The sequence below is a fragment of the Heteronotia binoei genome, chromosome 1, assembly GCF_032191835.1.
Source record: "Heteronotia binoei isolate CCM8104 ecotype False Entrance Well chromosome 1, APGP_CSIRO_Hbin_v1, whole genome shotgun sequence".
Lineage (NCBI taxonomy): Eukaryota > Metazoa > Chordata > Lepidosauria > Squamata > Gekkonidae > Heteronotia > Heteronotia binoei.
The window spans coordinates 254,422,169-254,437,837 of NC_083223.1; the positions used below are offsets into that span (position 1 = coordinate 254,422,169).

At 45.8% G+C, this 15,669-nt stretch overlaps 1 protein-coding gene across 1 annotated transcript; it reads right to left on the bottom strand.

Moving 5' to 3' along the window:
- Positions 1–10,937: 10,937 nt before the first annotated feature.
- LOC132587897 (lens fiber membrane intrinsic protein-like) lies at positions 10,938–15,282 on the bottom strand. Its single transcript, XM_060260300.1, has 5 exons — positions 15,158–15,282; positions 13,609–13,858; positions 12,622–12,762; positions 11,598–11,732; positions 10,938–11,101 (listed from the first exon to the last, which is right to left on the bottom strand). Exons 2-5 carry the CDS (start codon positions 13,781–13,783, stop codon positions 11,034–11,036), a joined length of 519 nt encoding a protein of 172 aa, XP_060116283.1. The 5' UTR covers positions 13,784–13,858; positions 15,158–15,282; the 3' UTR covers positions 10,938–11,033.
- Between the last annotated feature and the right edge of the window lie 387 nt (positions 15,283–15,669).

The following is a 15,669-nucleotide window of genomic DNA, read 5'->3' on the forward strand; positions in this document are numbered from 1 at the left end:
ATAACTGCAGAAAAGCTTGTATGAACTTCATATAACTTGAAATTAATTCATTAATTGCAATACAATTCTCTGCTACCTTTCACAGCAATTTCCCCATGTTTCAACCAAAGAAAAGTATGAAAAATAGCTGTCAAAAGATTTTCTTGAAACCAAACAAGCTTGGTTGTAGCTTGAGGCAGGGTTTCAGTAGTAGCAGCTGAAGGAAGGACTACTAAATGTGACAGCATATTTTGAGGTAGAGCAGCTCCCAGGGCCCAGTGTGGGTGGTACACAGTGCTGGCATTCCTGATGGTAATGGCAACAGCACTCCCAATTGCATACACTGGCCGGTGCTGTTGAGGAAGGGATGTGTAGGTGGTGCAGGCAATTGAACATGGGCATTAGGAGTGCTTGCAAGCTGGAGAAGAATACACAAACAGATAGGTGCATGCAGGTGTGGGGGTGAAAAGAGAGGACTGCCCACTTTCCACCCCCATTTTGGCTCAGCGTGCGTTTCAGAGATTTTTCTGAAAATGACTTTACTTCCGAAGAAGAGGCAGGTTTGGGGGGAGTGCCCTGGAAGTGACATCACAGGAAAAGGTAGAGTTTTGGTTCAGTGTGCCCCCAGAAGTGACATCACTTGGTCTTTGACTCCACAGGAAATGACATAATTCCTGTCTCCCAGCTCCACCCCCAAAGTCTCCTGGCTCCACCCCCAAATTTTATTGGGCCACGAAGGAGAAGTATAAAATAACCGGGCCATGGGAAAGAAAAGTTTGGGAAACCCTGCCATAGAGTATAATTTAAAATTAATCTGTGGTTATCAGAGAAGCAGACAGTCGCTGCTCAGGAAGGCACTGGGAAAGTGCAGGAGCATTGTGGGCTTCCTGGGCACTGCAGCTTTCTCCTAAAACCAACTAGCCAGAGAAGGCAGAAGCAGAAGGAAAAAGATGCTGTGGCCAGAAGAAACCAAGATGTTTCCTGCTTCTCTGCAGCTTCCATGGTTAGCATGACAGCATGGTTAAATCGTCGATGCTGTGAGGAAGACATTACAGTTCTGCTACATCTTCACCTTCCTTGAAATTAAGCACTGGGGGCTTGCAGGTGTCTTGCACTCGCCCTATAAGGCTAACTCCATAGTTTGAGATCCCCAACATTTTTGAGCCTGCAGGCACATTTGGAATTCTGATGCATCATGGGGGGCACACTCACAAAATGGCTGCCACGTGCATGCTGAGGGAGAGGGAGCTAGCACAAAATGGCTGCAGCGTATCTTTAGTCACACAATGAAAGATCCTTGTGCTGTGGTGGCAGCTGTCCCCAAAGCAACATTTTAAAAAGTCTGCAAAGCCAATTAAATCTCCATTGGCCATTCAGAACCCTTGCTGGGCAAAAGCCCCACCCGGCACTGCCCACTTTGTATAAAACTCTTGGTGGGTGCCAGGAAATGTGTCAATAGGTACCTGTTAGAGAACCCCTGGGGACTCTGCCTTAAGCAGTCAAATTCACACATCCTACAAAAACTGTTATTCTACAAAACTGGGGCTTGTAGATCACTTTCCCATGGTTACCCGTGAAGTTTTATCGGGAGGTGCCTCCTCAGGCACACCATGGAAGCCATTATTTCATTTATGTACCAAGCACAGAAGTTATGTGCATCTCTCCTTTTACACAGAGGTGTAAAAACGTACCACTACGGCAGCTGCAGTCAGCATGGGAGCAGCCGGAAACAGCACCCACATAATCCACCCCCAGACTGTTCACTGCTGCTCCTCCTTCATCTAGGCCACATTTTCCTTTGTCACATCTGCACAAAAGGAGATACAAGAGAAATTGTGTCCCTGCTCCCATGGCCCAGGTATGCCCCCTTTCTCCCCCCTCCTCAGTTTCACAGTATGGCTCAGATGGGGAAAGAAGAAAGCCCAGCGAATGGGGGATGTGGATCTTAGTGGTGCCACTGAGCTCTGCCCACCTCCCTGTAGTGGCTGCATGTGGAACATCCACACATATGCTTCATCTGCAGCCACCCTATAGCTCAGCAGTCAGGTTAGAACAGAAAAAAGGAAGTACTTCGTCACCCAAAGGGTAATTAACACATGGGATACACTGCCACAGGAGGTGGTGATGGCTGCCAGCATAGACAGCTTCAAGAGGGGACTGGAAAAACATATGGAGCAGAGGTTCATCAGTGGCTATTAGCCACAAGGTATAGATGGAGCTCTCTGTCTGGGACATGTGATACTCTTTATTCTTGGTGCTTGGGGGGCAGCAGTGGGAGGGTTTCTAGTGTCCTGGCCCCACTGGTGGATCTCCTGATGGCACCTGGGGGATTTTTTGGCCACTGAGTGACAGAGAGTTGGACTGGATGGGCCACTGGCCTAATCCAACATGGCTTCTCTTATGTTCATCCTTTGAACCCGATCAAAGGAGATTCTTCTTGGTTTTGGTTTAAAAGGGAGCACTTTGGGAGGTTCATGCACCATGCTCAAAATGAGCACAATGTCAAATGGATGCTCCCATTTATATCACGCTTTCCTGCAATCCATGGGCGGGGGAAATTCCTCTGTGGGAACAGCCACAGGTATTCCTAATTTGAATAATAAGCACATGTGCCTGGAGCAAGCATGGGACGCCGACTGGAATGGCTATGCCTCAAGAGAAGACCCCCCACTTTGCAAGCAGATGGCCACAGGTTCAATCCATGGTCTTGACACTTAAAACATTTCAGGTGATGAGGAAGACCTTTCTTTGCCTCAGGCCCTGGATAGGCCTTGGTAGTAGAAAGTGCCATCAAGTCATAGCCTGTAACGGCAAACCTGTAAGGTTTTCAAAGCAAGAGATGTTCAGAGGTGGCTTGCCATTGTCTGCCTCTGCCATTGTCTGCCTCTGCCTCTTGCCATTGTCGGCAAACCTGTAAGGTTTTCAAAGCAAGAGATGTTCAGAGGTGGCTTGCCATTGTCTGCCTCTGCCATTGTCTGCCTCTGCCTCTTGCCATTGTCGGCAAACCTGTAAGGTTTTCAAAGCAAGAGATGTTCAGAGGTGGCTTGCCATTGTCTGCCTCTGCCATTGTCTGCCTCTCCCGACTGCAGGTACAAACCAAGGCTGATTCTGCTTAGTTTCCAAGATGTGACAAGATCGCACTAGCGTGGGCCATGCAGGTCAGGGCCTAGATAGCCCTTACTAGCCAGAGTAGACAACACTAAGCTAAATGGACCAGTGGTCCTCCTGACTGGCTATAAAATAGCTTCATGCATTCAAATAGTGTTCTAAACTCCAGGGTGCAGCTAAATTGTCACCTCTATAAATCCATGCTCTTGCCCAAAGCCTGCAGCGCTGAGAAGAGAGAAGCAGCCCTTTGGTAGGAGGCATACTCTCAGCCCTTCGTGCCTCTCTCCTTCCTATACCCCTCTTTAGTAGCTTTGCCTCCAGCACAAATATCTCCCCCCCCCCAGCTCCAGTGACCCCTGCTCCATGCCTAGAAGATGGCAAAAAAAGCATCCCAAACCCTCCAGGATCTTAGGCCAAACTGGCCTGGAGAAAAATTGCTTCCTGACCTCAAAGTGATTAATAGCATTTCCCTGAGCGTGTAGGAAAGGGCCATGAGAACTAAGCACTGATGCAACCCTTCCTGCCCTCCCTCCCATGATCTGCCTAAGTTCACAGAATCAGCATTGCCGAAGGTGTGGGGGGGGGGGGCGGGATTGAGAAAAGAACAAGTGGGCAGGGGAAATACTTCTTCAACTGTCTCTCTCCTCTTGCATACCAACTTTCCCTTCTCAGGGGTGCCCCTGCCTTTGTCTTATAGGAACCCCCTTCCCAGATCAGGAATCTTAATCCCACCCCCTTACAATGTAGAGTTCTGGGTTCAAGCACCACCACAGTGCTAGCGTGCGAAGGAGTAATGCATTATGTCTGCAAGTCTTCATAAACTTTGGGGTGACTCCTCTGCATTCCTAACCACCGTGGGAAGGAATTCCAATTGTGGGATCGTGAGTGTTTGGGGCGGCCTCTACTGGCAATGAAGGGTAACCAGAATTCACACATTGCTGGATTTCAGCCCAGGGCTTTTCAGTGGGGTGTCACCATGGAACGTGGAACGCTAATTGTGCATATCTCTATCACCCTTAAACTAAACATGCAAAAGCCACTGTGTTACTGCTTGTCCATTATTATTAATGGGGGTGGGGGGGTGGAGAATTGGGGGCAAATAGAATTTAAGCTTCTTTCTAGGGTATGTCATCTTGTGAACCAGCTGTGATTGTTATCCCTTTATCTAGCAACGTAATGTGTAACCATTGGCAGGTGAGACTCTTTTGTCATAAAAATAAACACGAGTCCTGTGGCTCTTTAAAGATTGGACAAATATTTACTCTAGCATAAAATTGATTCTGGCATAAGCTTGGCATGGCATAAACTTGCAACAAAATTGATTCTGGCATAAACTTGAAACAAGTTTAAGGACTACCCATACAATATCAAGGCCCACCTGTCCATCCAAATTGCTCACTTATCGACTCCAGTTCCTTTTGATTATGCTATGCATGGCATTTAATTTCTGGGCAGACACAGATTTGTACCATAGCATCGGGCAGGGTTGCCAGCCAAACACTGGCAACTGGTAGGAGCTGTAGGGGGGTGATGACATATGAAATCGGTGTCACGACACCGTGCTGCAATGTCACTTCTGATGAGAACTCAGAAGTACATCAGCATGACACTTTAAGATTCCAAACCCCTCCCCCCCCAATCTCCAGGAATTTCCCAACTGCAAAACTGGCAACTCTAAATTAAATAAAGCCCCCTTAATTTGATGTATTGGTTCATCTGGTGTAGTGGCCCCCAGTTTGGTGTAGTGGTTAAGTGTGTGGACTCTTATCGGAGAGAACCGGGTTTGATTCCCCACTCTTCCACTTGCAGCTGCTGGAATGACCTTGGGTGAGCCATAGCTATTGTAGGAAGTTGTCCTTGAAAGGGCAACTGCTGTGAGAGCCCTCTCAGCCCCACCCACCTCACATGGTGTCTGTTGTGGGAAGAGAAGATATAGGAGATTGTAAGTCACTCTGAGTCTCTGATTCAGAAAAAGAGGAGGGGTATAAATCTGCAGTCTTCTTCTTCTTCCCCTGAACTCAGAATTCTCAATCCAAATTCAGCCTCCCCCCCCTCTCCATGCCTGAGAATTAAGTTCAGGGCAAAGATCTGCCAGGGTACTTCTAACTGAAGGGCCTAGGGAGGATTCATAGGGGACATGAAGAGTTTATAAGGCATGAATCAGCCATAACAGGGCCACTCCTGTAGAATTAATACCATGGTTTGTCATAGAGACAGCAAAGGAATGACTGGCATGGCAAAGTGCCTAAACCTATGAGCTGTGATCAGGGTGGCTATTTGTTCAAATCTCATCTCAGCCATGAACTCACGAGGTGACCTTAGGCAAAGTAAGCTATGTTTTCTTAGCTCAGTCCCCTACATGAATAGTAACAGTGTCCTACCTTACCAGGGCAGTTGTTAATGACTACTGTGAATCATGAACATAAACGTACCAGTTCGCTATTATTATCACACACAGCCTACTGAACATTGATAACTACCTTTGACTGTGATTCCCCAAAGCCGTGCCGTGTCACTTGATCTTGACATCTCTGTGACTATAGCCTTTTATAATGTAGAAGTTAGAAATGGTTCTGTTTGGGTCAGGACCAGAAGGTCAAAGAAGGAATTAATAAGGATGGTATCCCTTTGGTAGCTGCATACCATCAATGCAGAGAGCCAGTTTGGTGTAGCGGTTAAGTGTGCGGACTCTTACCTAGGAGAACTGGGTTTGATTCCCCACTCCTCCACTTGCAGCTGCTGGAATGGCCTTGGGTTAGCCATAGCTCTGGCAGAGGTTGTCCTTGAAAGGGCAGCTGCTGTGAAAGCCCTCTCAGCCTCACCCACCTCACAGGGTGTCTTTTGTGGGGAGAGAAGATATAGGACAGGGGTAGCCAATGGTAGCTCTCCAGATGTTTTTGCCTACAACTCCCATCAGCCCCAGCTAGCATGGCCAATAGCTGGGGCTGATGGGAGTTGTAGGCAAAAAACATCTGGAGAGCTACCGTTGGCCACCCCTGATACAGGAGATTGTAAGCCGCTCTGAGTCTCTGATTCAGAGAGAAGGGCGGGGTATAAATCTGCAATTCTTATTCTTATTCTTCTTCAAAAGCTTGACCTGTTTCTTTCTGTGAGGACTAGAAGAGAGCTAAGCCTTCTTTGTCTTGAACAGCTGAAAATTCTATTTCTTAGCTGTATAGTTGCCATTCTCCAGGTGGGAATCGGAGATATCCTGGAATTATAACTCATCTCCACACTACAGATATCAGTTTCCCTGGAAAAAAGGTCTGTTTTGGAGGGTAGATTCTATATCTCACTACCTCATGACTAAGGTCCTTCCCGATCCCTTCCCCTTTCAGGTCTCACCCCAAATCTCCAGGAATTTCCCACCCCAGAGTTAGCAACCCTACTTAACCATCGAGCAACACTGAAAAGAAATGTATACATATTACATTTGGATAGATTCAGATGGGTAACCATGTTGGTCTCAAGTAGCAGAAGTCTGAGTCCAGTGAGAACATGAGAACATAAGAGAAGCCATGTTAGATCAGGCCAATGGTCCATCCAGTCCAACACTCTGTGTCACACAGGGGCACCTTTAAGACCAACAGTTTTATTTTACCTGCAAGCTTATACCATGAAGACAACTATGTTGGTCTTTAAGGTGCCACTGGACTCAAACTTTCTGTCTCATTTGAGGTTTAATTTTTACCCCAAGCCAAATTTTAATATCTCTTGCCAACAGAAAAAGTCCCACAAAGCTGTTATTGTTTGTGTTAGCATAAAATCTTTGTGTTTGAACCATCGATATTAGAAAACTAACATAAATTTCCATGAATTACAAAAGGAAAACATTTAAAAACATCTCTGTTCAGTTCAGTTACCTTTATCAGCATTAAAAGAGAAATAAAAGAGAAAATCTTAAAACATCTAAACTTAACCATTCCTAAAGTTTTTGGTATATGGGCTGGTTTTCTACCCCACAAATAGATGTCTCAGTGGTCAGCTGAATATTCTCCAGGTTGTCAGGATTACGGTATCTCTCCAGTGCACTTTAAAATGGTCACATGGGTACAAGCCTGGTCATTAGAATTTTCAGTGGGGACCCTGGTTCTGTGTCCCTCTCCACCTTTCAAAAATAAGGTAGGTGCCCACAAGAGACAGTGTCTTCTTAGCAGTGACCCCTTCACCTACAGAATTGTCTCCCAGTAAAACTCACATAGTGCTTAGCATGTATAACTTTAGGCACCAGGTAAAAACTTGACACATCTGGTTAATGCCTTATGACACCTCTGGTTAATGCTGGTTAGCTTGTTGCTGAAGTAGTTAAAATTAGATGAATCTGGCTTGTTTTCACTGTGCTGTAAATGTAATCTGGTTTTTATGCTTTGAGAAATTATTATGCATACTGCTGCTGCATACTGATGATATGGACTGCAATTTACATTGCCATAACTTATACCTAAAGGACCTTCTCTACTTGTTGAGATCCAGTGTGGTGTAGTGGTTAAGAATGGGAGACTCTAATCTGGAGAGTTGGGTTGGATTCCCCACTCCTCCCTATGAAGCCAGTTGACTGACCTTGGCCCAGTCATTGTTCTCCCCCAACTCGCTCAGCTCCATTTACCTCACAAGGAGCCTGTTGTGGGGAGCAGAAGGCCACTTTGAGACTCCGTAAGGTAGAGAAAAGCAGGGTATAAAAACTTACTTTCTTCTTTCTGTCTATCTGCTTAGGTTCTGAGGTAATTGACAGAAACCTGACTGGAAGTGCAGTGGAGGGAGACATTGTGGGAAGATCTTCTTGTCTTCTGTTCCTAAACTTTGGAATTCTCTGCCGCAGGAAGTGCAATTGCCAATTGCTCTCATCATGGTAGGTCTTCCAGCACCAATTAAAAAACATACCTGTTCTGAAAGGCCCTTGAAGATACCTGTATTACTTTGCCTGTAAGGTTGCCAGTGGGACAGGAGAGAAATGTCTTGGCCTTTAATAAAGCTTTAATGAGTGGAAATGGATAGTTCAAGATTTCATGGCATGATGACAAATAATATTATCTTGTAAGTGCTTGAAGGTTAAACTCATATTAAAGGTCAGCTAGAGGGACATGTCTATAAACTGGAAGCCCCAGGGGTGTTAATCTCTCTGGCTTTCCAAAGACATCCATGGGAGGGAGTGTAAGGAGGAATGTTGTGCTAATTTAAAAGGTTTATAGAGAAATAAGCATTGATGGGTCATCCTAGCACTTCAGGCCAAGCCCAGATAGATCGATTCACATCAGATTCACAGCTCTATGTTTTCTATAAATATTTGCATAGCACACCACAGTTGTTCTTTAAAAAAATCAACCTTGTTCCCACACAGAGACATCATGTACCATAGGCCAGTGGAATCTTCCTTTTCCAAAGCATTTTCTGGGGGTTGAAATTATGTTTCATGGTACAATTTTAGCATAGAAGATTGTCATAAAAAGAGTTCAGATGTGAAGGGACTACAGACACAAAAGCCCAGCTTTGAGCTTCTGCTGCATCCAGTGAACCATAGCACTTCCTTAACTCAGAATAGTAAGTAGGTTGAGTATTACTGACGGCTGAGGTTGCCAACTTTCCCCATCAATCTCTGCTCCTGTGCCTTTAACACTGCCAACTTTTTTCCATTGGCCTCTGCTCCTGTGCCTTGAACAGCAGCCTGATCTGTAGAAATTCATCAGGTCAGGATGCTTATCTCTAGGCCATGAAAACCATCACCTGCTGATCAGTTGGCATCCTTACTAACCTGCTAGCAGGAGAGGGCAATCTCATTGACTCATTCAAGAACAAAGTGTGACTCAGCAGCCCAGCAAGGAAGAGGACCCAGAATTCTTGCATCCCAGGTCAGTGATTTCACCCCCAAAGGGTTGTTCACATACCATGCTCTTCTAGTCATGAGTGATTCCTGCAATCACCAACCCCATGGCCAGATTCACTGGCAAACATGCATGGCTCACAAGAGTTCCCCCATGATTAAGTGGGTGTGTTGCATGAACTGGCCATTCTATTCACAGTCTGAACTAGCATTATTTTTCCTGAAAGCCCAAGGACTTAAAAAAATGACAGGAAATGCAGGTCAAGACCATCATAACTGACCTCTTGTTATCCAGCGCAGCTGTCATATATGAGTCAGCAAGAGACAGATTTCTACAAGGAAATGCACTTTTTAAAACAATGTCAACCTGATCTAGATCAGATGTGATTAGCAGGCTTGTGTGAGCCCATTGCTTGATGGATTTGGGAGCAGAGGCATATATCAAGCACACACTTGACTTGCCTTCACACAGCCCTATCTATGCCCATCTGCAAACAGTTGTATGTTTAGAGAAGGCGTGGCTCAGGGGTTGAGCATCTGCTTGGCATACAGAAGGTTCCAGGTTCAATACCTAGCATCTCCAGTTAAAAAGGACAAGATGATGTGAAAGACCTCTGCCTCAGACTGTGGAGAGCTGCTGTGAATCTGAGTAGACAATACTGACCTTGATGGACCAAAGGTCTGATTCAGTACAAGGAGGCTTCATATATGACAAATTAACACCTATCAAGGACTGTTCGTAAGTTACAGTCCAAAGAGAGTAACCACATGTGGGGCAAACACAACAGAGGAATTCATTTATTTATTATAAGAGAATCACATGAATAGAGGTCACACAATGCCCCCTCTTCACAAACATCAATTCTTAAGCAAAGCCCTCCATTACTACGTCTGGTATGCAGTGTCCTGATTTGTAAATAAATGTTTACCAATCTTGAATGACTTTTCATTGAAATCCTTTTGAAACTCTTCAGGCCACTCAGATTTGAGATGATCCCATGCTGGAAGACGTTTGGCTATCTTTGCTTGAATTCTCCCAGATGTATTCCCTTGGTATATACCAGCAGGATTCATCTCATGTTCTTTGACCAGAACACAAGCAATCATTTCTGAACACCATATTTGGGAATCATTCGGATTGTCAATTCTGTATTTTTTGGTTCTTATTGGATGATCAAGACAGTGTTCTGCTTCTTCGACTATAAAATGGGGCAGAGGAGAGTGAAGGAAACACATTTCTGGGGATCCTGGACACCTAGGGAACCAAACTGAAGGATAATAGCAGCAGCCTACCTGTTTTCATGAAGCATCTTGTTATGTGTTCTTCTGACTGTGAGGAGGGACTCAGAGGAAAACTTTGTCTGAGGACCTGTCATGATTGGGCCTGTCATGGTTTACTATTTACTGAATGTCACTTTTTAAAGAACCTGCTGGATAAAGAGTCCTCAACTATCCTTTTTCCAAGAGGAATATATAATCTGAGAAGTCTTATAATTAAAAGGAGTATGAGGGTGCTATGCTTCATCAGAGGAGGAGACTAGATAAATAAGGAGGACATTTCATGACAACACGAAGAAGCCAAAGCTAGAAAGACAAAGGCAAATAAATGTCAAGAGGGAACAGTGTCTTCACTGCCTTTTTGTCCTGCTGAGCAGGAATGAGAGCATTGACTTGTAGACATATGATTGCACATCACTGAATCCCTCAGCTTAGTTGCTGCTGCCCTCTAGTGAGTTTGTGTACCAAAAAGTATTACAAGTGAGTCCTTATGAAATGTGGGAAGATATGTCACAGGAGGGAGTCTTTTGCTGGAGCCCTGGTGCTGGCCCTAGCTTCTCACAGGAAAACAAAATTAACTATATGACAGTCACTTTGTTTGACACAAGATCACATGAAAGGGAGAGGAATGTCCATAGACACCCCTGAAGTTTTGTAGGCAACATTCTTTGAACTGTTGTTGAATGAATCCTGAACGTGAAGGTGAAAAACAGGTGGAGGGTGGAAAAAGGAAAGAGAGCAGTCTCAGGAAAGAGACAGAGTGCTGGTCAAAAAACCAAGCGGACTGAGAGGGAACATCAGACATCTGAACCAGACAGGGGTTGACCCAGAGTTATGAAGTGGAGGTGGATCAACCACTTGCCACATTGGAGCCATTGGGAGAGGAATTCCGGGGGACAGCGCAAATGTGGAACACACCTGGAAAGAGAAGAGGAGAGCTTGTGAGCATGAGATGTGAGGAAATTGGAAGGTGGATTGGCAGGATACATGGAGCAGTGGACAGACCATAAGTTGTGGTGAGGAAAGTATGGGGGGCGGGGAATAACTGTAAGCCCTTAGCTGAAGATTTGGGTTTTTCTTTCTTAAGATGCTGGATTTCCTAAGCACTGGGGGTAAGTTGGCTATGCCCAGTCCAGGGCTTTTTTTGAGCAGGAGCACCCAGGAACACAGTTCCAACTGGCTTGGCATCAGGGGGTGTGGCCTAATATGCAAATGATTTATGCTGGGCTTTTTCTAAAAAAACCCTGTGTGAAACAATGGTGATGCCGGGGTGTGGCCTAATATGCAAATGAGTTTGTGCTGGGCTTTTTCTACAACCCCCCCTCTCGGCCCTGTCAATGGCATTCTAAAACTCGAAATAAGCTACTCATCTGTGGTACCTGAGACAATATCAAGTGCTGAGTGGTAACAGTACCTGCTGAGATGGTAAGGATGACCGCAATCCAACCCAGGATGTAGGACCAGGAGAAACGCCAGTCAGGATAGCGTTTTCCATAGAAATTCACTGTCACTCCTGTATAGACCGATACACCCAGCAGGGCAAAGAGACCTGTAGTGGGACGGGAAAGACAAAGTGAGGGAATGTATGGTTCCTTTCAATATGGTGGACAGAAGAAAAATACAGCTTATTCTGGAATCCATTCACCAGACCCAGCCCAATCATTCTCCTTGGTATGAATGTTTTATATCTTCTGGTATGAAGCATTCCACCAGAACTATGAGCCAAGGGTGAAATGAAGCCTTGATTACTTTCATAATCTCCATAGTAGCAAAGGCTGATTCAATACTGGGAACCCTACTCTGTGGGGGGAGTGCCTGGAGAGGGCAGAATTTGTGGATGATGGGATGTCACTTCTGGGCTATTCAGTAGACTTCCTCCTTTAGTCTCTATGGTCTTTACCATAGAGACAAGGGGAAATTCCTATAGTATCACTATTTGGAATCCATTTTTCTCTCATTCATCAGGGGTAGGAAACTGGGGTTTATGGTTGGTAATTCCCCACTCTGGGTGGGTTAATGAGAGGCCTTGAAGTCTAGATTGCTGTAGATTCCCCCAAGGAGGCATGTGTGTCACAGATTCATGTTCTCCACTATGGTGATGGCTGGCAACATCTGGTGAAGACTTTTATGAGTGAATGGATCATCCCTGGCCTGACAGTCTCAACAGAACTTTTCTGTCACCTCAGATACAATACTTTTTTGTACATTCAGTGGCCAGAACAAAATACACAATTTGTTCACTTCTGAAGAAGGGCCATTGGTCCACTCAGCAGCTAAAGGTAAAAAGTTAACTCCTTCCTTTGATGATCTGAGGAGAAAAACCTAGTAATGTACATGCACATATGACACAATCAAAACAGAGTCTGCTTCAATACAAGGAGGGTCCTGGATTTCCCTTCCCCCATCCCTGATCTCTCCCTCTAGTCTGCCACTCTCACCTGCAATCAACAGCGTGATTCCTGCTGCACGGGTTCGAGTGGATCGGACGCTACTAGAGTAGGCAGTCAGCCCCAAAATTATCCCAGCAAAGGAGGAGAGGATGGAGAGGAGCATAAATGCCCGAGTAGCATCCCAGAAGGCTGTGAAGGGAAACAAGGCACTGTGTAGAACTGGAATGAACAGGGAGTGGAAAGTACAGCTCTCGGTAGAGTTAACAAGTCCCAGGACCTGACCTGAATGTTAGGCTTTTAGTCCCCTCCACAGAATCTCCAGGGGAAGGAGGGAAAAACCTTCATGATGAGGGGCCAGATCAAATGTGGCAGGCTATTTTGGTGCTTGGTATAAAGACTTTGTCTAGCCCTGTCCAGGAAAGCACAGCTAGTCTCCTCCCCTGATCAATTGGGTGCCATCTTTGCCCCACCAGGTGTCACTAGGCCCTTCCCTTTTTGTCAGGCTCCATCCTTAATGTGTCAGGCCGCACCCCTTAGCTCCCAGGCTTCACCCCTTGAAGCCTCAACTACCTCACAGAGTTGTTGAGATTAAGGCAGACCTCAAGAAAGTCATGTATTCCACCTTGAAGAAGAGTTAATCTGGGCGTGGATGGAGCCAAGCATCTCCAATTTACTAGACCAGATTTGGTCTGCACTGCTATATTGCATTGCATTGTTTTCAGCTATGTTATCACTCTTCTTCTGTGTTAGGACTCTTCACCTATGTTATCACTGTACTCCTTCACAACAGCCCATAAAGGTAGGCTAGAATTATCATTACCCCCCATATTGCAGACTGAGGAGATCAGCTTAAGACCACTTAGAGTAGCTGAAACAAGGATTTGCACCAATGGCCTGCCTGGTTGCTACACCATCTCTCTCTAAATCCCATCATTCGACATGTCTGCTGTAGGCGCCTCCTTACTGAAATCTGCTGAAGAATTTAACCAACATGTCCATTGTGTTTTTGGGTCCAAAGGCAGAGGTGCCCCTTACCGAGGGTGATGGTGTGCGGGTGGCATTTGCTTCCCACACAGAACCGCCAGAGGCCTTGGTTGCTGAGGTTGCCCGAGTAGCGGTACTGCATCCAGAAGTCTGTTGCTGTGGCAACTATGAGGAGGATTAGGCCGCAGACTGCACACAGCAGTCCACCTCCCATCAAGCTGAACATCCCTGGCCACTCGCTGGTCTGAGGCTCGGGAGGGGGGCCTTCTTGCTGCAGAAGGACCAGAGGAGAAGGATCTGCCTGGGGAGGGACCAAAAAGAGCGGAGAGGAGTAAATTACTACCACGGCTGCACTTAGGCTTGCCATTCCCCTGGTGGATCCCCCTGTCCCCCCAGCTCCTGCTGCCTGCCACCACTCAGAGCAGGAATGGGAGACAAGTCTAAAAATCACATTTGTGTCCTCTGCCATAGAGTTTTTGGCAATTCCTAGAACTACCCTATATCACTTTCATGTTTTCAACGGAAGTGATGTAGCAATGTACAGGATGTTATGAGTTGACTCCCTTCTCATTTTCCAGCCCACAATCCTCCTACTGATTGCCAGGCACTTAATTACCTAGCAAACATAACTGTATCTCCCATCTCATGGTTTTGCTAATGCAGAGCAAATTCTGCAGCAGGTGGAGAGAGAATTCTGCAATTCTGTGGGTAGAAAATCAAAGGCATTTCCTCCTTTTGCTAGTTTTGAGAAGGGGCAATGATGTCAGTGCATAACCCACCAGCTTCATTCCCCCCCCCCCATCATATTCAGCCCCCGTCCTCACCAAACACTGCCTTCACACTTTGAAGATGGCTGCTGTCGCAAAGGACTAAAAACTTCGTTTTTTTAACAACCCCCCAAAATCCTCAAGAAACATTGTACTGTATCAGCAGCTTTCCATGCTTCACTGAGAACAGGGTGGAGACAGGCTTGGTTAACCCTGGCTATGAAAGGGACATCTAGTTCCCCCTTGGCAAAACAGAAAAGTTCCCCAAGCTCCCCCCCCCCCCCGCCCCTGCTGAAATCTAGAAATGTGATAGGGCCAGCATATGGGTGCAAATATCCAGGAGGAGCCTGTGATCCACATTCTCAAGTCATACAACAATCACTGGAGAAATAAGTACATAAGCACTAGACCTTTCCCTGCATGTTGGCTGCGGAAAGTGCTGTCAATGTCAAGTCACAACTGACTTATGGTGATCCTGTGGGGTTTTTCAATGCAAGAGATGTTTAAGAGGTAGTTTGCTTTTGCCTCCCTAGGTCCCACCTGGAGGCTGCCATCTCTGCCTAACCTATCTACAGAGTTGTTGTGAATTTTAAAAAATGGGGAAGGGCACAATGGATACCAACCTGAATTCCCTGGGGGAAAAGACAGGATAACAATTTGATAACCAAAATTAATATCCAGATATGTGGCATAGTGGACATCTGAAGTCTCCGTTTCTCACTCAGATCCATTTTCAGCACATAGAGAGGATAACAAATATTTGCCTTTCAGCACTGGAAACATCTCCTGGGGCTCACGATCCCTGGTTCAAATCCAATCACAGTTCAGCTTACCTTCAGTGCTCAATCTCTGGATGGTCCATCACACAGGAAAGAAGAGAGACAGAATCCCAACCACCAGTCCAAAAATTGCTTGTTGCTGCCCTCTCTTTTCCCCACCTCTCTCCTGTTTGTGCTTTCCTTTCTCCCATTGAAGCAAAAAAACCCCATGCGGTGCTAAAAAGTTGGATTTATATAGAGGTACAACCTCTGGTGCATTGTCTGACAGATGAGGAGGCATACAATGGCATGGAAACATCTCGCACTCGCTGGCTGTCCTGGGTCACACCTCCCATCTCCTGGTTTTGCTGATGCAGGAAGAGCTGCAGGGTTAAAGCCCTTTCTCTTGCAATGAAGCAGCCTGGTCCTGTGACCCTCTCCCCCGGCCATAACCCCGCAGGGATCAGTGGCTGTATTGTTTAGAGCAGCATTTCTCCAACCTCAGATAGCTCAAGCTTGATTTTTTTTTGTTTAAAACTACATTTAGAGGCTAAATCCACTCTGACATCCCCAAAGAGTCACTTTCA